At 42.9% G+C, this 23,391-nt stretch overlaps 1 protein-coding gene across 1 annotated transcript in view; it reads right to left on the reverse strand.

The window, feature by feature from the left end:
- Positions 1-23,391, reverse strand: part of LOC120043889 (transmembrane protein 132E-like) — a 106,794-nt gene that overhangs the window by 41,405 nt on the left and 41,998 nt on the right. The window contains exon 3 of the mRNA XM_038988492.1: positions 14,992-15,132. Within this exon, the coding sequence (XP_038844420.1) occupies positions 14,992-15,132 (141 nt within the window). The remainder of the gene's footprint in view (positions 1-14,991; positions 15,133-23,391) is intronic.

The following is a 23,391-nucleotide window of genomic DNA, read 5'->3' on the forward strand; positions in this document are numbered from 1 at the left end:
GTAACTTATTTTGTACATTATGTTGCTGCTACTGTCTCTTATGACTGAAAATAGCTTCTCACCTCGAATTGGACAAAGAATTATTCTTTAATGAGTCGGACGGGAAGGATATACCCCAAACATCTGAACAGGCCATCATCCCCATCATTTGCTGGAGAAAGAAACTGAGATCGGTGTGCCTTGTGAGGATCAGGAAACGAGTGGCTAATCTGCCTTTGCCAACCGTGCTGTTAGCTAACGGTCAATCGCTGGAAAATAAATGGGACGAACTGAAAGCACGAATATCCTACCAATGGGACATCAAAAGCTGTAATATCTTATGTTTTACCGAGTTGTGGCTGAACGACGACATCAATAACATACAGCTGGCGGGTTATACACTGTATCGGCAGGATAGAACAGCAGCCTCTGGTAAGACACGGGGCGGTGGCCTATGTATATTTTTAAACAACAGCTGGTGCACGATATCTAAGGAAGTCACGAGGTTTTGCTCGCCTAAGTATCTCTTGATAAGATGTAGACCACACTATCTACCTAGAGAGTTTTCATCTGTATTTTTCGTAGCTGTTTACATACCACCACAGACCGATGCTGGCACTAAAACCGCACTCAATGAGCTGCATAGGGCCATAAGCAAACAGGAAAACGCTCATCCAGAGGCGGCGCTCCTAGTGGCCAGGGACTTTAATGCAGGTAAACTTAAATCAGTTTTACCTCATTTCTACCAGCGTGTTAAATGTGCAACCAGAGGGGGAAAAAACTCTAGACCACCTTTACTCCACACATAGTGACGCATACAAAGCTCATCCAACATTTGGCAAATCTGACCATAATTCTATCCTCCTGATTCCTGCTTACAAGCTAAAATTAAAGCAGGAAGCACCAGTGACTCGGTCTATAAAAAAAGTGGTCAGATGAAGCAGATGCTAAACTACAGGAATGTTTTGCTAGCACAGACTGGAATATGTTCCGGGATTCTTTTGATGGCATTGATGAGTATACCACATCAGTCACTGGCTTCATCAATAAGTGCATCGATGACGTAGTCACCACAGTGACTGTACGTACATATTCCAATCAGAATCCATGGATTACAGGCAACATTCACACTGAACTAAAGGGTAGAGCTGCTGCTATCAAGGAGCGGGACTCTAACCCGGAAGTGTATAAGAAATCCCGCTATGCCCTCCGACAAACCATCAAATGGGCAAAGTGTCAATACAGGACAAAGACCGAACCGTACTACACCGGCTCTGACGCTTGTCAGATGTGGCAGGGCTTGCAAACTATTAAAGACTACAAAGGGAAGCACAGCCGAGAGCTGCCCAGTGACACAAGCCTACCAGACGAGCTAAATAACTTATATGTTCACTTTGAGGCAAGTACACTGGAACATGCATAAGAGCATCAGCTGTTCTGGACGACTGTGTGAGTAAGACTTTTAACTTCTCTGGGATATGTGGGACGCTAACGTCCCACTTGGCCAAAAGCCAGTAAAAAATGCAGAGCGCCAAATTCAAATAAATTACTCTAAAAAACAAACTTTCATTAAATCACACATGAAAGATACCAAATTAAAGCTACACTGGTTGTGAATCCAGCCAACATGTCAGAATTCAAATAGGCTTTTCGGCGAAAGCAAACGATGCTGTTATCTGAGGATAGCAACAGAGTAAACAAAGAGAGAAAAGCATATTTCAACCCTGCAGGCGCAACACAAAACGCAGAAATAAAAATATAATTCATGCCTTACTTTGACGAGCTTCTGTTGTTGGCACTCCAATATGTCCCATAAACATCACAAATGGTCCTTTTGTTCGATTAATTCCGTCGATATACACTGCTCAAAAAAATAAAGGGAACACTTAAACAACACAATGTAACTCCAAGTCAATCACACTTCTGTGAAATCAAACTGTCCACTTAGGAAGCAACACTGATTGACAATACATTTCACATGCTGTTGTGCAAATGGAATAGACAAAAGGTGGAAATTATAGGCAATTAGCAAGACACCCCCAAAAAAGGAGTGATTCTGCAGGTGGTGACCACAGACCACTTCTCAGTTCCTATGCTTCCTGGCTGATGTTTTGGTCACTTTTGAATGCTGGCGGTGCTCTCACTCTAGTGGTAGCATGAGACGGAGTCTACAACCCACACAAGTGGCTCAGGTAGTGCAGTTCATCCAGGATGGCACATCAATGCGAGCTGTGGCAAAAAGGTTTGCTGTGTCTGTCAGCGTAGTGTCCAGAGCATGGAGGCGCTACCAGGAGACAGGCCAGTACATCAGGAGACGCGGAGGAGGCCGTAGGAGGGCAACAACCCAGCAGCAGGACCGCTTCCTCCGCCTTTGTGCAAGGAGGTGCACTGCCAGAGCCCTGCAAAATGACCTCCAGCAGGCCACAAATGTGCATGTGTCAGCATATGGTCTCACAAGGGGTCTGAGGATCTCATCTCGGTACCTATTGGCAGTCAGGCTACCTCTGGCGAGCACATGGAGGGCTGTGCGGCCCCACAAAGAAATGCCACCCCACACCATGACTGACCCATCGCCAAACCGGTCATGCTGGAGGATGTTGCAGGCAGCAGAACGTTCTCCACGGCGTCTCCAGACTCTGTCACGTCTGTCACATGTGCTCATGTGCTCAGTGTGAACCTGCTTTCATCTGTGAAGAGCACAGGGCGCCAGTGGCGAATTTGCCAATCTTGGTGTTCTCTGGCAAATGCCAAACGTCCTGCACGGTGTTGGGCTGTAAGCACAACCCCCACCTGTGGACGTCGGGCCCTCATACCACCCTCATGGAGTCTGTTTCTGACCGTTTGAGCAGACACATGCACATTTGTGGCCTGCTGGAGGTCATTTTGCAGGGCGCTGGCAGTGCACCTCCTTGCACAAAGGCGGAGGTAGCGGTCCTGCTGCTGGGTTGTTGCCCTCCTACGGCCTCCTCCGCGTCTCCTGATGTACTGGCCTGTCTCCTGGTAGCGCCTCCATGCTCTGGACACTACGCTGACAGACACAGCAAACCTTTTTGCCACAGCTCGCATTGATGTGCCATCCTGGATGAACTGCACTACCTGAGCCACTTGTGTGGGTTGTAGACTCCGTCTCATGCTACCACTAGAGTGAGAGCACCGCCAGCATTCAAAAGTGACCAAAACATCAGCCAGGAAGCATAGGAACTGAGAAGTGGTCTGTGGTCACCACCTGCAGAATCACTCCTTTTTTGGGGGTGTCTTGCTAATTGCCTATAATTTCCACCTTTTGTCTATTCCATTTGCACAACAGCATGTGAAATGTATTGTCAATCAGTGTTGCTTCCTAAGTGGACAGTTTGATTTCACAGAAGTGTGATTGACTTGGAGTTACATTGTGTTGTTTAAGTGTTCCCTTTATTTTTTTGAGCAGTGTATATCCAAAATGTCCATTTATTTGGTGCGTTTGATCCAGAGAAACACCGGTTCCAACTTGTGAAACGTGACTACAAAATATCTCAAAAGTTACCTGTAAACTTTGCCAAAACATTTCAAACTACTTTTGTCATACAACTTTAGGTATTTTTTACCATAAATAATCGATAAAATTGAAGACGGGATGATCTGTGTTCAATACAGGATTAAAACAAACTGTTTTAATCAAAGCTAGTATTCTGGTCACGCGCCTCTAACTAACAGTACACTTCCAGTGACCCTCGTTCAAGATGGCCGTACTTCTTCATTACACAAAGGAAAAACCTCAACCAATTTCTAAAGACTGTTGACATCCAGTGGAAGCGGTAGGAGCTGCAAGAAGGTCGCTTAGAAATCTGGTTTCCATTGAAAAGAGAGTGACCTCAAAACAAGAAAATCTGAATGGTTTGTCCTCGGGGTTTCGCCTGCTAAATAAGTTATGTTATACTCACAGACATGATTCAAACAGTTAATATTAATAATAATATGCATATCTTATCTTCTGGGGATGAGTAGCTGGCAGTTGAATTTGGGTATGCTTTTCATCCAAATGTGAAAATGCTGCCCCCTATTCTAGAGAAGTTAAACAGGTCAACATTCACAAGGCCGCAGGGCTAGGTCCAAGAGGCTTCTAAACAGCTTCTACCCCCAAGCCATAAGACTCCTGAACATCTAATCAAATGGCTACCCAGACTGTTTACATTGATCCCCCCCCCGCCTCTTCTAAGCTGCTGCTACTCTCTGTTATTTTCTATGCATAGTCACTTTAATAACCCTACCTGCATGTACATATCACCTCAAATTACCTCGCCACCGGTGGCCCCGCACATCGACTATATACCGGTACCACCTGTATATAACCCCGCTACTGTTATTTACTGCTGCTCTTTAATTATTTGTTATTTTTATCTCTTACTTTTACTTTGTATTTTCTTAAAACTGCATTGTTGGTTAACCTGTTGAGGACAGAGGGCGCTGTTTTCACTTTGGGGGAAAATCGTGCCCAATTTAAACGGCCTCGTACTCAATTCTTGCTCGTACAATATGCATATTATTATTACTATTGGTTAGAAAACACTCTCTAGTTTCTAAAACCGTTTGAATTATATCTGTGAGTAAAACAGAACTCATTTTGCAGCAAACTTCCTGACAGGAAGTGGAAAATCTGAAATCGATGCTCTGTTCTAGGGCCTGCCTATAAATGTCCTTGATATTTATTAGTATACATGCACTTCATACGTCTTCCACTAGATGTCGACAGGCAGTGAGAGAAGAAATGGAGTGTATAACTTGATCTGGGGTCGAATAAAAGCTCTTGGCATGACGTGTCACCAGTTTCCTGTTTTCTGGAGCGCGCGAGAAGGGACCTGGTATTGCCTTCTGAAAAGCTGTCGTTATAGACGACTAATATCTCCGGCTTTGATTTTATTTGATAAATGTGACAATATCATCGTAAAGTATGTTTTTTCAATATAGTTTTATTAGATTATTGAAATTTATTCGGGACGTTAGGCGTGTTGCGTTGTGTGCCTTTGTTCAGGAAGGAGAGCTTCGCGCTACTTTGCTAGCTTTCCGTGCTAATTGACTGGAGAAGAGGACATTCTAAAACCAAACAACGATTGTTCTGGACAAAGGACCCCTTGTACAACATTCTGATGGAAGATCATCAAAAGTAGGACCCATTTTATGATGCTATTTCATATATCTGTCGAACATGTGAAATAGTAGTTTGCGCCCAGATTTTGGGCACTCTCTCCCTATAACTAAGCTGGATGTCGTAATGAAGTTATTTTTAGAATTCTAACACGGCGATTGCATTAAGAACTAGTGTATCTATCATTTCCTATACAACATGTATTTTCTAGTAACGTTTATGAATAGTTATTTGGTCAGAATAGTTGAGTGTCATAAAAATATCCGCACATTCTGGGAAAAAGATGCTATGTTAGCACAATGTATAACCACTGATTTCAGCTCTAAATATGCACATTTTCGAACAAAACATAAGTGTATGTATAACCTGATGTTATAGGACTGTCATCTGATGAAGGTTTATGAAGGTTAGTGAAAATTAATATCTTTTGCTGGTTTATTCGCTATCGCTAACGTGCCTATTGCTATCGCTAACGTGCCTTGATGAATGAATGCGGTAGTGTGGTAGGCTATTGTAGTAAGCTAATATAATGCTATATTGTGTTTTCGCTGTAAAACACTTAAAAAATCGGAAATATTGGCTGGATTCACAAGATGTTTGTGTTTTTTCAGAAATGTTTTATGATGAGTATTTAGGTATTTGACGTTGGTGTCTGTAATTACTCTGGCTGCTTCGGTGCTATTTCTGACGGTAGCTGTGATGGTAGCTGCAATGTAAAACTGATTTATACCTCAAATATGCACATTTTTCGAACAAAACATAGATTTATTGTATAACATGTTATAAGACTGTCATCTGATGAAGTTGTTTCTTGGTTAGTTTGGTTGGTTCTTGGTTAGTTAGGTTGGCTTTGTGCATGCTACCTGTGCTGTGAAAAATGTCTGTCCTTTTTTGTATTTGGTGGTGCGCTAACATAAATATATGTGGTGTTTTCGCTGTAAAACATTTTAAAAATCGGACATGTTGACTGGATTCACAAGATGTGTATCTTTCATTTGCTGTATTGGACTTGTTAATGTGTGAAAGTTAAATATTTCTCAAAAATATTTTTTGAATTTCGCGGCTGCCTTTTCAGTGGAATGTGGGAGGAGTTCCGCTAGCGGAACCCCGGTGCCAGACAGGTTAAGGGCTTGAAAGTAAGCATTTCACTGTAAGGTCTACATCTGTTGTATTCGGCGCATGTGACAAATAACATTTGATTTGATTTGAGTTTGATTAGTCTGAGAGAATGCCTCTCCACAATTGTTCCTTTGAATCAATAGTGGCAATTATAAGTCAAGAGCAACATCCGTGAGAGCATGCCAACTCGACCCTGTTGATTGCTTTACCCTTTGTTTAAAATTGAATTATTCAATGTGTTAACCGAGAATCAATTTCCATCAAATCTGATTTTCCTTTCGTCCCCACGGGGATATGGTAGGACACTGCATTTACAAAATGAATACTGCTATAATTAGGAAGCCATTTGCAAAAATCGATAGCCTAGTACAATGCATAACAAGAGGTAAGGGAGGATCCAGACAACAATAAAGCATTAAGCAGTGGTGTGCTGGGGCTAAGTGTAAATGGGACTGTGCTTAGAATAACTTCAGGGATGATTAAGCAGCAATCCAAAGAGAAACTTTGGGGGGCAAAATAAGGCCAAACAACAAAGATTGTTAATTGGATCAAAGGTGTCACCACATTCAAAAGAGCCAACATTGTCCCCTTCAGACAATTTTGTGATGACTTGCAGATCAACCAAACACAAGTGTTGAAACATTATTTATACTCAGTGGTAGGATGCGTAACGATCTTTGAAAAAAAGACAAGTGAGATACTGGTATTTATTTATTCTTATTTAACTAGGGAAGTCAGTTAAGAACAAATTCTTACTTACAATGACAGCCTACCCCAGCCAAACCCTAAACCGGACAACGCTGGGCCAAATGTGCGCTGCCCTATGGGACTCCCAATCACGGCCGGTTGTGATACAGCCTGGAATCAAACCAGGCATTGCATCTCAGTGCTAGAGGCATCACTACAGACCCTGGTTCGATTCCCCGAGTGTGTGCACCTATCAGAAGTCCATGAAGTACATGTTTATGAATGTGGTGTTAACCTCCTAGAGTCAATTGACACATTTGTGCGTCAATCTTAGTTACATAACAAAAAATCCACATCAAAATCTGTCAGTTTAAGCTAGAGATATTTTGCCTTGGATCCGTCTCAATACACCTAGTACTTCCTAGTACTTCTGCATCTGCGATGAAACGTGGCAAAGAAAGCCACAAGTGTCAGGAGACTCGTCTGAAGTCGGTACCGTCGATGTGCCAACTTCTGTCTGGTAGCATCCAAACTATTTAGGCTACAAACTAATAGGACCCCAATGTGGAAAGGGGAAATTCTCACGAACACGATGAAGTTCTCCCTTTTGCTCTACGACCCTCACAAATGTCACTCGTCCGAAGGTAACCGGTACCGGATAAATAAATTAAAAAGTGGGGAAGTATGAAGGTAGTTTTGTGACTACCCCCAAAAAAGGAGTTAAATACTATATGTTATGTTTGAACAATTAACCACCAGGTCCTCACATGTTTCTTTTACATTAACATGTTACATATTATTTTCATTACACTTATGACGAACACATAATGACTGCATGCTGTCATAACAACAACGGCATCCTTAACACAGAGCATCACATGGTCGACATTAAAAGCAGTCACTATTCTTAGTTCCTTGTATAACGAACATGTATCCAGGCTATGGAAGAAAGTAATGTTTTCCTCTATCAGGAAATGCTAAATGCTCCGAAGCGCCGCCTTCGCCCAGAAGATTGATCACGCTTTATGATTGAAGATGACAATATGATCAATTATTGGCCTAGATGTTATGCCAAACCATGTCAAATGAAGGCTTTAAACCTATTAGGCTTAATGTGGTAATATAACTGGGACCATCTTTTGCATGGATCTACTCATACTACTTTTGTGGGCAAATTTATAAAGCAGCCCAGCATGGTCCATTATCTTAAATATATACCAATGTCGGCACAAAAAGACAGAACTATATTACAGTTAAATGTGCTTTCCAACAGGTCCCAGCATTAATGTTATTGCACTTAGCTTGATAACGTGGGCCTGATTCTATCGTTTTTATTTACTTTTAACAGCTAGAAGGCCAAATCAAATGAAAATAGGAAATTGCCTACTATTTATCCTCAGAGACTGCTACCTGGCTCTAAAATGTAGGCAAAACACATTAGTGACAAATTAAACGCTTTGAAAGGCTGGTCATGGCTCAACACCATCATCCCAGAAACCCTAGACACACTCCAATTCACATACCACCCCAACAGATCCACAGATGACGCAATCTCAATCACACTCCACACTGCCCTTGCACACCTGGACAAAAGGAACACCTATGTGAGAATGCTGTTAATTGATTACAGCTCAGCGTTCAACACCATAGTGCCCACAAAGCTCATCACTAAGCTATGGACCATGGGACTAAACACCTCCCTCTGCAACTGGATCCTGGACATCCTGACGGGTCGTCCCCAGGTGGTAAGGGAAGGCAACACCACATCTGCCACGCTGATCCTCAACACGGGGGCCCCTCAGGGGTGTGTGCTTAGTCCCCTCCTGTACTCCCTATTCACCCACGACTGTGTGGCAAAGCACGACTCCAACACAATCCTTAAGTTTGCTGACGACACAATGGTGGTAGGCCTGATCACCGACAACGATGAGACAGCCAATAGGGAGGAGGTCAGAGACCTGGCAGTGTGGTGCCAGGACAACAAACTATCCGTCAACGTGAGCAAGACAAAGGAGATGATCGTGGACTACAGGAAAAGGAGTGCTGGACACGCCCCCATTCACATCGACAGGGCTGTAGTGGAGCGGGTTCGAGAGATTCAAGTTCCTTGGGGTCCACATCACCAACAAACTATTGTCATAACTCTCCTGTGATGATCTGAAGGATCAGGTTACAGTGGATCTGCTCTGCAGCGTGCTCTCTCTCTCTCTTGGAGGGGGAGAGCGGGAAATCGGCTGTTTTATTGTTCCGAGTTTGGAATGTAAACTGTGGAACACATAGAGACACTTGGACATCAAAAGTTTGAAAAATTAAACAATATTTCTATTTTTGAGAATGTGGGTGTGGTCCTTGGACACTTAAGGGACAATCATGATGAGCGTGTTTCATTTGGTGATCTCATGAAAGACAGGAAACATTCATTCATGTGTCTTTGGCTGTGTACACTTCTTAATTATGGGGTTCACATCTAAATATGTGAGACGTACGTGATTAAACATGGAACTATTTGTGAAAAGATGTAATGTGATGTTAACCTTCTAAATTAGAAAATATGGGTTTTCATATGTAGTTAACCAAATCAATGTCCACGCCCACGTGAGCATAAACATTAGGTTGGCATCATGGACTGCCTTTTTCTCAGAAGTGTGTAAAACCACGTCCTACAAAATGTACATGAAGTCAGAGAACGCCGGGACGGAGTCCCCATGTTGGAATGGCTACAATTCTATAGGCCATTAGACCAGAAAATATGGAGCTGACGCTACATGTTGAAATGGTTAAGAACTACAACTCTATAGGTCACGGAGACCATACAGCTGTAGTTTTGGCTACACGGCTGGAAATGGTTAAACTCTGAGACTAATCGATCACTACAGAACAAGAGCAAATCCTAGACGTATAATTACTAGTCAGTCTGCAGCTGGAAATTACAAAAGTGTAGTACGAGAATACCGACAACCACGGAAGCATCTATTCTATGCAACAACCATCTGTACACCTGACGTATCCATTACAACAGACACTATCCAGAGCCGCTGAGAAAGCAACAACTACGAAAGACATTATGACCTCTGGGGAAGTTGACCAGAGACTCTGATGAACTGACTCTCCAGCAGACGGGCCGGCGATTCTCACAGAGAAGACAACAACGACATATGGGCCTAAATATATACATTGCATTTATTCTCGAATGAGCGGCCATTCATGTGCAAAGGATTAGCATTTCAATGAATGTACAGTTGAAGTTTAAATGTATTTGGCTAAGGTGTATGTAAACTCAGTTTTTCACAATTCCTGACATTTAATCAGAGTAAAAATGCCCTGTTTTAGGTCAGTTAGGATCACATTTTCATTTTCAGAATGTGAAATGTCAGAATAATAGTAGAGAGAATGATTTATTTCAGCTTTTATTTTTTTCATCACATTCCCAGTGGGTCAGAAGTTTACATACACTCAATTAGTATTTGGTAGCATTGCCTTTAAATTGTTTAACTTGGGTCAAACGTTTCGGGTAGCCTTCCACAAGATTCCCACAATAAGTTGGGTGAATTTTGGACCATTCCTCTTGACAGAGCTGGAGTAACTGAGTCAGGTTTGTAGGCCTCCTTGCTCGCACACGCTTTTCAGTTATGCCCACAAATTTTCTATAGGATTGAGGTCAGGGCTTTGTGATGGCCACTCCAATACCTTGACTTTGTTCTCCTTAAAACACAATTATGGAAGTATGCTTGGGGTCATTGTCCACTTGAAAGACCCATTTGCGACCAAGCTTTAATTTCCAGACTGATGTCTTGAGGTGATGCTTCAATATATCTACATAATTTTCCATCCTCATGATGCCATCTATTTTGTGAAGTGCACCAGTCCCTCCTGCAGCAAATCACCCCCACAACATGATGCTGCCACACCTGTGCTTCACGGTTGGGATGGTGTTCTTCGGCTTGCAAGCGTCCCCCTTTCACTCCAAACATAACGATGGTGATTATGGCCAAACAGTTCTATTTTTGTTTCATCAGACCATAGGACATTTCTTCAAAAAGTACAATCTTTGTCCCCATGTTGCAAACCGTAGTCTGGCTTTTTTATGGCGGTTTTGGAGCAGTGGCTTCTTCCTTGCTGAGCGGCTTTTCAGGTTATGTTGATATAGGACTCGTTTTACTGTGGATATAGATAATTTTGTACCCGTTTCCTCCAGCAAAGAATCACAAGGTTCTTTGCTGTTGTTCTGGGATTGATTTGCAATTTTCGCACCAAAGTACGTTCATCTCTAGGAGACAGAACGTGTCTCCTTCCTGAGCGGTATGGCAGCTGCGTGGTCCCATGGTGTTAATACTTGCCTACTATTGTTTGTACAGATGAACGTGGAACCTTCAGGTGTTTGGAAATTGCTCCCAAGGATGAACCAGACTTGTGAAGGTCTACAATTTATTTTCTGAGGTCTTGGCTGATTTCTTTTGATTTTCCCATGATATCAAGCAAAGAGGCACTGAGTTTGAAGGTAGACCTTGAAAAACATCCACAGGTACATCTCCAATTGATATGATATCAATTAGCCTATCAGAAGCTTCTAAAGCCATGACATAATTACATAATGACCTAATTCCAAGCTGTTTAAAGGCACAGTCAACTTAGTGTATTTAAACTTCTGACCCACTGGAATTGTGATACAGTGAATTATAGGTGAAATAATCTGTCTGTAAACAATTGTTGGAAAAATTACTTGTGTCATGCACAAAGTAGATGTCCTAACCGACTTGCCAAAACTATAGTTTGTTAACAAGACATTTGTGGAGTGGTTGAAAAACGAGTTTTAATGACCTAAGTGTATCTAAACCTCCGACATCAACAGTAATTATCAACTGTGTGTTGTCAATCCATTTTGTCTCTCCCGCTCTTTTCTGGTTCCAACCCTTTAAATTGTCTAGCAAGCAGTCATACCGGTTTAGCCCACTAGGGACTTATCAATGCATTGTGTTAGTAACCAATATCTACTGTTTGTTTGTTATGTATTTCTGTGATTATTTAGTTAGTAAATAAATAATTAAGCCAATTTGTATATTGCCGATTCATCATTTAGGCTAGGGTTTGTGCAGATATCCAAGGGTTTGCGACGTTCAGTAATGAGAACTGATAAGGTAATAACAATACATTAATAGAAGACTAATCGATAAGATATGACAATTTCTGAAGAGTCGATTCAGGAAATAGAGACTCCACAAACATTTTCATGTGGTGCCCCGACTTCCTAGTTAATTAAAGTTTACATGATTAGTTTAATCACGTAATAATAATTACATATAGAGAATTGATTTGATAACAGTCATCACATTTAATGATAGTCCAGACACAACACTATCATTGTCTAAACACCAAGAAAGTCGCGAGGAGGGCACACCAATGATTTTTCCGCCTCAGGGGACTGAAAAGATTTGGCATGGTTACCCAGATCCTCAAAAAGTTCTAGAGCTGCACCATCAAGAGCATCGTGACCGGTTGCATCACCGCCTGGTATGCCAACTGCTCGGCATCAGACCGTAAGGCGCTACAGAGGGTAGTTCATCACTGGGGCCAAGCTTCCTGCCATCCAGGACCTATATATTAGGCGGTGCCATAGGAAGGCCAAAAAAATTGTCAGACTCCAGTCACCCAAGTCATAAACGATTCCCTCTGCCACTGCATGGCAAGCGGTAACGGAGCACCAAGTCTAGGTCCAAAAGGCTCCTTAACCTGTCTAGGACTGAACCCCGTTCCGCTAGCGGAACCCCTCGCCAACAGTCAATAAAATTGCAGGGCGCCAAATACAAAACAACAGGAATCTCATAAATTTCTCAAACATACAAGTATTAGGCAGCATTTTAAAGATAAAATTCTCGTTAATTGTCTGATTTCAAAAATGCTTTACAGCGAAAGCTCCACAAACGATTATGTTAGGTCACCACCAAGTCACAGATAAACCCAGCCATTTTTCCCGCCAAAGAGAGGAGTCACAAGAAGCACAAATAGAGATAAAATGAATCACTAACCTTTGATGACCTTTATCAGATGACACTCATAGGACTTCATGTTACACAATACATGTATGTTTTGTTCGGTAAAGTTCATATTTATAAACAAAAATCGTATTTTACATTGACGTGTTAGATTCAGTAGTTCCAAAACATGCAGTGATATTGCAGAGAGCCACATGAATTCACAGAAATACTCATAATAAATGTTGATGAAAATACAGCGATTATACATGAAACTTTAGATACACTTCTCCTTAATGCAACCGCTGTGTCAGATTTCAAAAAAACTTTACGGAAAAAGCATAATCTGAGAACGGCGCTCAGAGCCCAAACCAGCCAGAGAAATCTCCACCATGTTGGGTAGTCAACATTATTCATATTATTCATGTATAAATATTCACTTACCTTTGATGATCTTCATCAGAATGCACTCCCAGGAATCGCAGTTCCACAATAAATGCCTGTTTTGTTCGATAATGTCCATCATGTCCATTTATGTCCAATAGCTTCTTTTGTTAGGGCGTTTGGTAAACAATCCAAAAGCGCGATCTGGTCCATTCGGACGAAACGTTCAAAAAGTTATATTACAGGTCGAAGAAACTTGTCCAACTAAGTATAGAATCAATCTTTAGGATATTTTTATCATAAAAGTTCAATACTGTTCCAACCGGAGAATTCCATTGTCTGTAGAATTGCACTGGAACGAGACCAACCTCTCAAGTGAAAGTGCATGACTGAGAAAGAGGCTGTAGGCAGACCCCTTAGTAAAACAGCTCCCATCCGGCCCCACTTCACATGAGAAGCCTGAAACCACGTTCTAAAGATGGTTGACATCTAGTGGAAGCCGTAGGAAGTGAAAAATAACCCATATCCCACTGTGTATTCGATAGGGGTGAGTTCAAAAACTACAAACCTCATATTTCCCACTTCCTGTTTGGATTTCTTCTCAGGTTTTTGCCTGCCATATGAGTTCTGTTATACTCACAGACATCATTCAAACAGTTTTAGAAACTTCAGAGTGTTTTTATCCAATACTACTAATAATATGCATATATTAGCATCTGGGACTGAGTAGGAGGCAGTTCACTCTGGGCATGCTATTCATCCAAAAGTGAAAATGCTGCTCCCTATCCCAAACAAGTTAACAGCTTCTACCCCAAGCCATAAGGCTGCTGAACAATTAATGAAATGGCCACCCAGACTATTTGCATTGATCCCCCCCTTTGTTTTTACACTGCTGCTACTCGCTGTTTATTATCTATGCATAGTCACTTTACCCCTACCTACATGTACAAATGACCTCGACTAACCTGTACCCCCGCACATTGACTCGATACCGGTACCCCCTATAGCCTTTTTTTCTACTTTAGATCATTTAGTAAATATTTTCTTAACTCTATTTTCTTAAAACTGCATTGTTGGTTAAGGGCTTGTAAGTAAGCATTTCACGGTAAGGTTGTATTCGGCGCATGTGACAAATAAAATTTGATATAATCATGGGTACCTTTGCCCAGTGACGGGCAATGATATTGCTGCCATTTTTGGCAATGACAGAATCCCATCTCCATGGCACTGTAATGCAGCAACATATAAAAGTTAAACTGTACATATCATTTTGGCATTTTTCTATTGGTTTTGTCTACACATAAAATGGATCCATCACTGAAGTTGATAATCAAGCTGTAAAAAGCATGCATTTGAAAACTACAGTTTAATGTAGTGGTCCCCCAATCAGCTTTCTGCCAAGCAGGGAAAAATGTTGAAATCATTGGTGTAAGCATATCTTTTATGCATATCATACCTTATCTAAATATATTTTTTATGGCTTTGCATTTAAGCAATTTATTTAACAAAGCATATCCAAAGATCTTTTGGACAGCTACCCTAAACTGGATCCATATCTACAGTAAATTGCAAATAGGTCTATTGTAAATAGGACGTTTTGAAGATGTCTCGTATCGTCTTTCAAAGAACAAATCTTAAAGTTTTTACCAGTGTGCTGGGCACGACCACCTCACTCACTCTGTGATGTTTAAGTTAGATGGTTTGTGTTTAGTCCTAAGGCTGTTGACTTACCCGGCTTGTACTCCTTTGTTCTTGTTCACGTTGATGGTGGTGATGGAATGCTTTGCCCCGGACTGCACCTCCCAGTCCACAGTCCACTGGGCATTCTTTGACTTGGTTTGTAGAAGATTCACCCCTTTCTTTGCCTTGACCCTGTAATCGACAGATAAAAGGAATACATCAACTTCATGAACAGTTCATGATTTATCTGCGAGGTCAGAGGTTGGTCGGTTTGTTTTTATATTAGAGTTCCATCATGTGCACTGTATTACATTGGGGCAAATGCAATTTCAAAAGATCAATCATTGAAAGTTAATGTAGATCAGTGGTCACCAACCGGTCGATTGCGGCATTCCTAGTCAATCACTAAACATTTCTGTAGAATAGTCAACGATAAAGCCTTGCACTCCTTGTGCTGTTGGAGGTAGATGCACTTGATTCAGAAGCCCTGCATACCGGGTAGGCAAAGTTTTCCCATTTTGAACCATTTCATTTGTCTGAAGGGAGCTGAATCAAGCTAAATCAAGTGCGCCTACTGCACTGGCCAATCGGATAGCTTAAATCACTGAGCCTACAGCTTCCACAACCCCACAGCAAAGTTTGATAATAGCCTACATGAGATTTCATAACCTTTAAAACCATAACCAGAGAGAGATTGTCAAAGAATACAGTAAAGAGTGAGTTCATGTTTTTATTCAGCACTGTCAACACTGTTTTTATTCAACACTTTTGCAAAACATAAAACGTGCTTCTCCCTACTTCCACTCATGCTACAACCAGCACTGCAGCTACAATGAATGTATCAGTAGGCATGAATTTTTATTATTAGCAACTTGTCGTGTCTATTTCTTTATAGAGGAATATTTCACCTTCTCTGGTCATAGGAACAACATGAATTTGTGCATTAGGCATAAAAAACCCCGTGCGACTCAAGTTTCACCATCAGGTTAGGCTTACTGCACAAACATAATTCCTACAGAACTATTTTTATTAGGTTAATGTTGCATAGGCTTAAATTTTTTAAATCATGTTAAAAACAATAATCTGAGCGGTAGATCTCCGCTTGCTTTTTGACTCCGAAAGTGACCTCGACTCCGAAAAGGTTGGTGACCGCTGATGTATATGGACAATGTGGTGATACATCTTATCTAAAGACAAAGGCTATTGCACTCGAGAGTATTTCTCATCCAGCCAACTGTATATTAAGCATCAGGAAAATTATAAAAATCCACTCCATATTCTTTGGTTCCATAATCTTTTGAGAGAGCTTGAATATTGTACTGCACAAGGGTTTTTAGGACTATGATCCATTTCAGTGACTCTGATTAATTCCCCCATATAAATGAGAGGGTATGAGGAATGTGAATTGAACTTGCCCTAGCACTCGCACAAAGCCGAGTAATGAGTGAGCGTAGCAAATCAGAAAGGTTCAGCTGTGACTAGTAATAAGCACTGATTCTGTAATACTCTCGCCAGCTTTGTAGCCCTGATAGAGGAAAATGGAGGAGCCTGTGTGAACTACTTCGGCTAAGACACTACTATTATTTATTCATTCCACACAGTTGCCGTCTGCCATGGCAACTTCTATTAAGCACTGCGCTGAAGTGGATGACTGCTAAACAAGAGCGGTTAGCTCTAAATGCTCCTAATCCTTCAAGGCCATATAGCTAAAATGTTTTGAGTGCAAACACATGCTCTGAAAGAGCATTTAAGAAATGACTTCTCTTTAACCCTCAATGTGTATTAATTAGCTGTTGTATGTAACCTATGGAGAATCATCTTGTTTAGCACATTTAGCTAACGTGGATTGGTGCATAGCTCTTCATCCATCTAGTCTTGAATACATTTCTCAGATTGTCAAAGAGTGTGGTTAACACCTTCAAACACAACAATCCAGTGATGGCTCTATGCAACGGAAAGCAACTATATTGAGTGAAGGGCACTCCTTGCCTCTGGATCATGAACAGCAATCTCAACAATCATCTCGAGCACTCCAATATCTATCTTGTTGATCACTCCAAGTAAACAGCTTTGAGGTTTGACAGTCAGTACAGAGCCTTGCAGCTGAAGAGCCGGAGGAAAAGAGAAGGAAGAAAACCTGGCTGGCAGGGATATGTTCTTAAGAAGGGCATGCTGGGAAATTTAGAATGTTCGAACCAAGGAGATATCAGAGGGGATCGCAAATCAAAAACCTGCAACTGGCAATGTTCACATCTGATACAGAATTGACTCATATCTTTGTTGCAGTGTGGTGGCAGACACAGCTGGGAACCAAATTGTGTGTTTTGCAGAGGTTTGATGGTAACTAATTAACATAACATGATGATGCGTACAGTTAAGGCTTGTCAAAACAGCAAACTCCTTCCCATTGTGCAACTTGGGGAGGATGAGAGTCAGCAGTATGCCTGGCAGGTTGTTCTGCGACCTATACATCGGAATTCTGACCATATTTCTTCAGGCTCTTGTAATCATATATACATTTGATTTTATTTAACTAGGTAAGTCTGTTAAGAACAAATTCTTATTTACAATGACGGCCCCTTGTTCAGGGGTAGAACGACAGATTGTTTCCTTGTCAGCTCGGGGATTCGATCTAGCAACCTTTCAGTTACTGGCCCAACGCTCTAACCACTAGGCTACCTGCCACCCCAAAGCTGACCAAACACTTAAAAAGGGTGACAGCAAATTCATTGAGGGGGTGAATCTTTCTGCCGGCTTAACCCCCAACTGGTTTCAAACGCTCCCTCCCTTTGAACTGCCTGCTCCTTCTGCACTCCCTCCCTTTGAACTGCCTGCTCCCTCTGCACTCCCTCCCTTTGCCTTTGAACTGCCTGCTCCCTCCGCACTCCCTCCCTTTGCCTTTGAACTGCCTGCTCCCTCTGCACTCCCTCCCTTTGAACTGCCTGCTCCCTCTGCACTCCCTCCCTTTGAACTGCCTGCTCCCTCTGCACTCCCTCCCTTTGCCTTTGAACTGCCTGCTCCCTCTGCACTCCCTCCCTTTGCCTTTGAACTGCCTGCTCCCTCCGCACTACCTCCCTTTGCCTTTGAACTGCCTGCTCCCTCCGCACTCCCTCCCTTTGCCTTTGAACTGCCTGCTCCCTCCGCACTCCCTCCCTTTGAACTGCCTGCTCCCTCTGCACTCCCTCCCTTTGCCTTTGAACTGCCTGCTCCCTCCGCACTCCCTCCCTTTGCCTTTGAACTGCCTGCTCCCTCTGCACTCCCTCCCTTTGAACTGCCTGCTCCCTCCGCACTCCCTCCCTTTGCCTTTGAACTGCCTGCTCCCTCTGCACTCCCTCCCTTTGCCTTTGAACTGCCTGCTCCCTCTGCACTCCCTCCCTTTGCCTTTGAACTGCCTGCTCCCTCTGCACTCCCTCCCTTTGCCTTTGAACTGCCTGCTCCCTCCGCACTCCCTCCCTTTGCCTTTGAACTGCCTGCTCCCTCTGCACTCACCTGATGACTGGACCATGACCAAGAGAGGCTGCAGCTCCCTGTTTTTCAATGAGGCCTAGGTTTACTCTTATCTCCCGCTCTACGCTGCTGCCCGCCCTCTAAAAAAACACCTTCATTTTCAAATGGTAAATCTCTGAAGGTGCAAGGCAAGATTTGAATCTCTGTATGCAGTTATCGCACGCATCTTTCCCTAGAGAGTGAATCTGTGTGGAGGAACGGTGCACACCTGGAGTGTGCCCTTTCCAAACAGTAAACCCACAAACAGAGTTGGATTGGTTTGGTTCAGATGAAAGAAGACGGCTCTAAAGATCTAGCCCAGCTCCAAGTGTCACCTTCAGTACCAAGCTATGATGAGCAGACCACCTCCCGGTAAACAAGACAGAACACAGTGTTCAAAGTTGGCAAGGAGTCAACACCAAGACTTGGTTGCTAATGTGGTTTCAAGCCATCTGAATCAATGGCTTATAGGCAGTATTAATCCAGGTAGTGTAACGGGCTATGTTTATTCTTCACATTTACACCAGTCAAATTACAGCAAAGAGAAGGTTTTCACTGGAAACTAAAATATTAATAGAAACACTGTTGATTGTTCTTTAGGTACAAGTCTAATGCCCAATCCAGCCATATCCGCCTCTTCCCTCACTTTTCTTCCCCGTTTTCAGGCTCTCCCAGACACAACTCTCCTGTGTGTGAAATTATCCAGCATCCACAACAAATCCTTTGTTTAGAAACCACTCACAGATTGCACATCAGTTTTTTGGCAGTTGCTAGAGGTAGCATGTTGCGGTGAGGAGTGATAAAAACAAACATTTGACCATGTTGGCGGTGACAACAGCTCACAGATAAAGTGATTTGCCACCGTTGGGAGGCCAACGTTGGGCTTTCACGTCGGTACCCTCGGCAGACCTCGAAAAGCAAATGCAGGCAAAAAAGTTAATAAAAAGGAACTAAAATGTCAGCACTAGAATGTCTCAAAGGCATAATCTGCACTCCCTTTTGCTCTACTGCAAAAACAGGGCCTCTTCAACAACTACATTTGGTCAGCAAAGCCTTTTTCCACTCATCTGTCGACTGAAGCTCCATTCGTTTATCTGATACAACTTCTCCACTTGGGAGTTCTGCAGTCAAAACAAATTCCCATTCCATGACAATATATTATTTGGCTATCAATGTATGCTTGTCCTTGGCCCTGTGCTTAATGCAGTGCCTGTTTCGTGTGATGTGATTCAATCCGTGACATAACAGCTCGGCATGACATGTTTAAGGAAGCTTGCGAAACCTTATTATATGTTTCCAGGATTTTGCACCCTTGAATTTGCAGCTTTTTAAAAATGTTACTTCACTAGGCAAGTCAGTTAATAAGAACAAATTCTTATTTACAAAGACGGCCTTCCCCAGCCAAACCCGGACGATGCTGGGCCAATTGTGCGCCGCCTTATGGGACTCCCAATCACGGCAGGATGCGATACAGCCTGGATTCAAACCAGGGACTGTAGTGATGCCTCTTGCACTGAGATGCAGTGCCTTAGACCGCTGCGCCACTCGGGAGTCCGAGTTTGATGTAATGTGAGGCTCAAACATATTCCGGTGCCACTCCACATAAGCCATGAATTGCACTGACAGAGCTATTATTTCAAAACTGCCACAACAACCATGGATTATGTTTACAAGGTGCGCTGCAGTTGACTGCTGTAGAAAATAGCACAAGAGACTATTAAATAATCTTTTACACAAAGGCACCATTCAACAGGGGTTCATTGAAGGTCCACAAGTAGTTCATGAGTAGTTATTTATTGAATTGTGATCTCAGATATTGTGTATGCCAGACCTTGAGACTCACTGTTCGGCATAAAATACAATGTTGACCATAGTCCTTTCTGATATCCCTCATACCTGTACATTATATCAAAAGTAAAGTCTCATCAGACCCAAAGTTGACTAAAGAGATAGAGCGAGCAAGAGAGAGACCTTAGCTTTGCATCGCCTCGGGGGAGCAGCACATGCCTCCTGCTCATTATTGTGGGAATATGAGAGGAACATCAATACGAGGCTGTGTCAACCTCCCTCTCTAGCCATGTGGACATTCTGCCATAATTGGCAGCGGGCAGCCATCAGGACAGATGTTCGCTTTGCAAAGAGATGCCTGGCACCCCAAAAAGATTGGATGCACTTGTCACACTGCTGATGCTCGTCTGATGGTAAACCGAGTGGCCAGCCTAGGCCATGTGAAGGGGCAGCCGCCATGGGTCAGGAATTATCAGCATCTTCAGTAATCTCTCGCTAAAACAAAAGACGATAAGGGACGTGGACAGCGAGGGATGACCCGACAGTCAGGATTTACACTAATCTGACAAATCATCGGAGGAGAAAAGGACCAAAGGCACGTATAATAGTTTTCTTGGGGCTCTTCGAAGATGCAGAGTATAGGAGCGTATAACTGTCGATCTGATAGGGCTCCACATGAGCGTGCGTAAAGTGTATTAATCTGAGAAAAACAGTTTTGACAAAAGCAGGAAAGGGTAACCCGAAGAATGACGATCATGTTTGTACTCGTAACTATCCAACTACCAATCTCAAAATGCAAAACAACTTAAGTTATCCTGATTATTTGAGCTGATAAAAACATGCACTTCATTTGATCAGCTTTACACCTGGCCCCTTGTTTTGACTCATCTAGCGGTCATGGCAGGGTTAAGTAGTTTCCACAGACCAAATAGGCAACGAGAAAAAGTGTAGAAAACCAAAACAGAGAAGATGTAGAGCTGCCTCATTACAATCACAACAAGAGTTTAAAAAGCTGTTTCAAATATGGCTCCCTAACTACTTACATGCAATTACAGTACCCAAAACAGAGGCTGCCTGGGAGGGAGAAGGGGTTGAGAGAGCAGGTTACGGCTCCTGTCTTATCTTTAAGTAGTGAGGTGGGCTGATGTGTTTCCCTCAAGTGGAGACTCCATTATCTGTGCCCTGATGGCATTGATGCAAATGCAGCCATCTGCACGCACACACAAACCACAGACATGCAGGTGCACACACTCAGGCACACAAACACACACCCTGACGGCACTGATGCATGCAGCTATCTGCACACACAAACACTTATGCACACACACACACAAACCACAGATACACACACACACAGGCACTGCATGACGGTGGTAGGGACAACGGTGGCTGGGAATCCGTCCTCCTGGAAAACAATTATTCTAAGTAGTTTTCCCATCAGCCGAAGCCATGAGCAGAAGACCCTCGGGTGAGCCAGAACCTTTCTGTGGAGGCAATCGGGGAAAAGCCGCTCTCCAATTTATTTGATAAGGCGAGTGGAACTGAGCGCTGCCAACAGACGAAGAGAACAAGAAAATCAGGGCTTCTCTGAAACCAAGTTGCTGACATTTTCAGAGATCACATCAGAGAGAGAGAGAGAGAGAGAGAGAGAGAGAGAGAGAGAGAGAGAGAGAGAGAGAGAGAGAGAGAGAGAGAAAGAAAGAGAGACGTTTGCACATATATGAATGCTGCCAGAACAAAAGCAAGTTGTCACATTGTGATTGGATACTCGGTTACTCTCTGTGAGGAATCTGAATACCGATACACTTGACAAGGTACAATGATTTTCAGGGCAGGGGAGCCTTGACGATTACACCGGAAGCAGTGTGAGATTAAGTGCTGGGGAGAATTCTATTATTGTTATGCGGTTCAGAGAGCTTCTCCATCCGTCTTGATGCGGCGTCTCATCTCTCGACCCCTCTTGCCAACAGAAAATAAACATCAGCGCCATATTAATTTGATGACGAGATAAATGTCATTTTGAGCACTTCTAAAGATCAACGAAATATCCGATTATATCCAGTGCCCATTGAATGTCAGAGGAAATACAGGAGACCTGGGATGGACTGACAGAGTAAGGAAACAAGAGGACAAAAGGGACAATCCCTCGATTTGGGTCAGCTTGTTTTTGAAAGCGTCGGGTACAAAAATGAAAAGTAAAAGAGAAAAACAACTCCCACCAATTGATTGAACGATTACACAAGATGATAACAATGGGGATCGGCGAGCACACGGCTTCCCAACACAAACCCAGAGCTTCTAAACAGTGATGCTTCATGCTGTTGTTGCTGCTGTGAGTGGGCCAGTTCTGTTCTCCAAAGGATCCCTCTTTTCATCCTTTTCTCTCACGCACCAGCTCTCATTATGTTCACACTGTTCTGTCAACCATACCTCCCCTTTCTACTCCCATGCACGATTCCCTTCCTCCTTCACCCCCTCGCCCCCGTGCTCCTTCCTCACTCACTGTCTATCCTCTTCAATAAATCACTTCCAACACATAGCTGTTCAATTAAACTTTTACTAGATATTGCTGGGGGCTTGTCTGTCTAATCAGGGGCCCTGTAGATATAGGTAATTCGTCTCACTAACCTACTACGCCGGGTGCCCTGATAAACCATCATGTAGCAGTCATGGCCTGTATTGACCAGCACCTATAAAGATAATTGCATTTTCAAATCTCCCCAGTGAAATGGAGAGCCGTCTTCCTTATAGACAGTAAATGGAGAAGACAGCTACTCACTGGCGCAACCTCCTCCTTTACTGCCCTGCAACACAGACTCTCAGACTCATAGTTCTACTATATGGGTGTTGTGGAAGTGCAATACCACGAAGAAGCCACCAGGTGGCCCTCTGCTCACTGGGAGAAAGGGGGATGCCGAAGTGGGGCTATGAGAGACATACTGGGTGGGGAAGGTGTTAAAGTTATATTGGGTGGGGTTTTGGTGTTAATAAATGCAAAATGTGATCCTCACATGATAAGATATGCTGCGATTTCGAGCTGGATTCAAAAGGACAATTGCTAGTTTGCCATATACCCTATCTGGACTGTGTTAATCTTTTTCCCATTTCTAGACTTCAGGCAGGTGCTTCAGACCCACACAGCCAGGTGATTTATCAACAAATGATACTCAGTTTGGG

The sequence above is a fragment of the Salvelinus namaycush genome, chromosome 3, assembly GCF_016432855.1.
Source record: "Salvelinus namaycush isolate Seneca chromosome 3, SaNama_1.0, whole genome shotgun sequence".
Taxonomy (NCBI): Eukaryota; Metazoa; Chordata; class Actinopteri; order Salmoniformes; family Salmonidae; genus Salvelinus; species Salvelinus namaycush.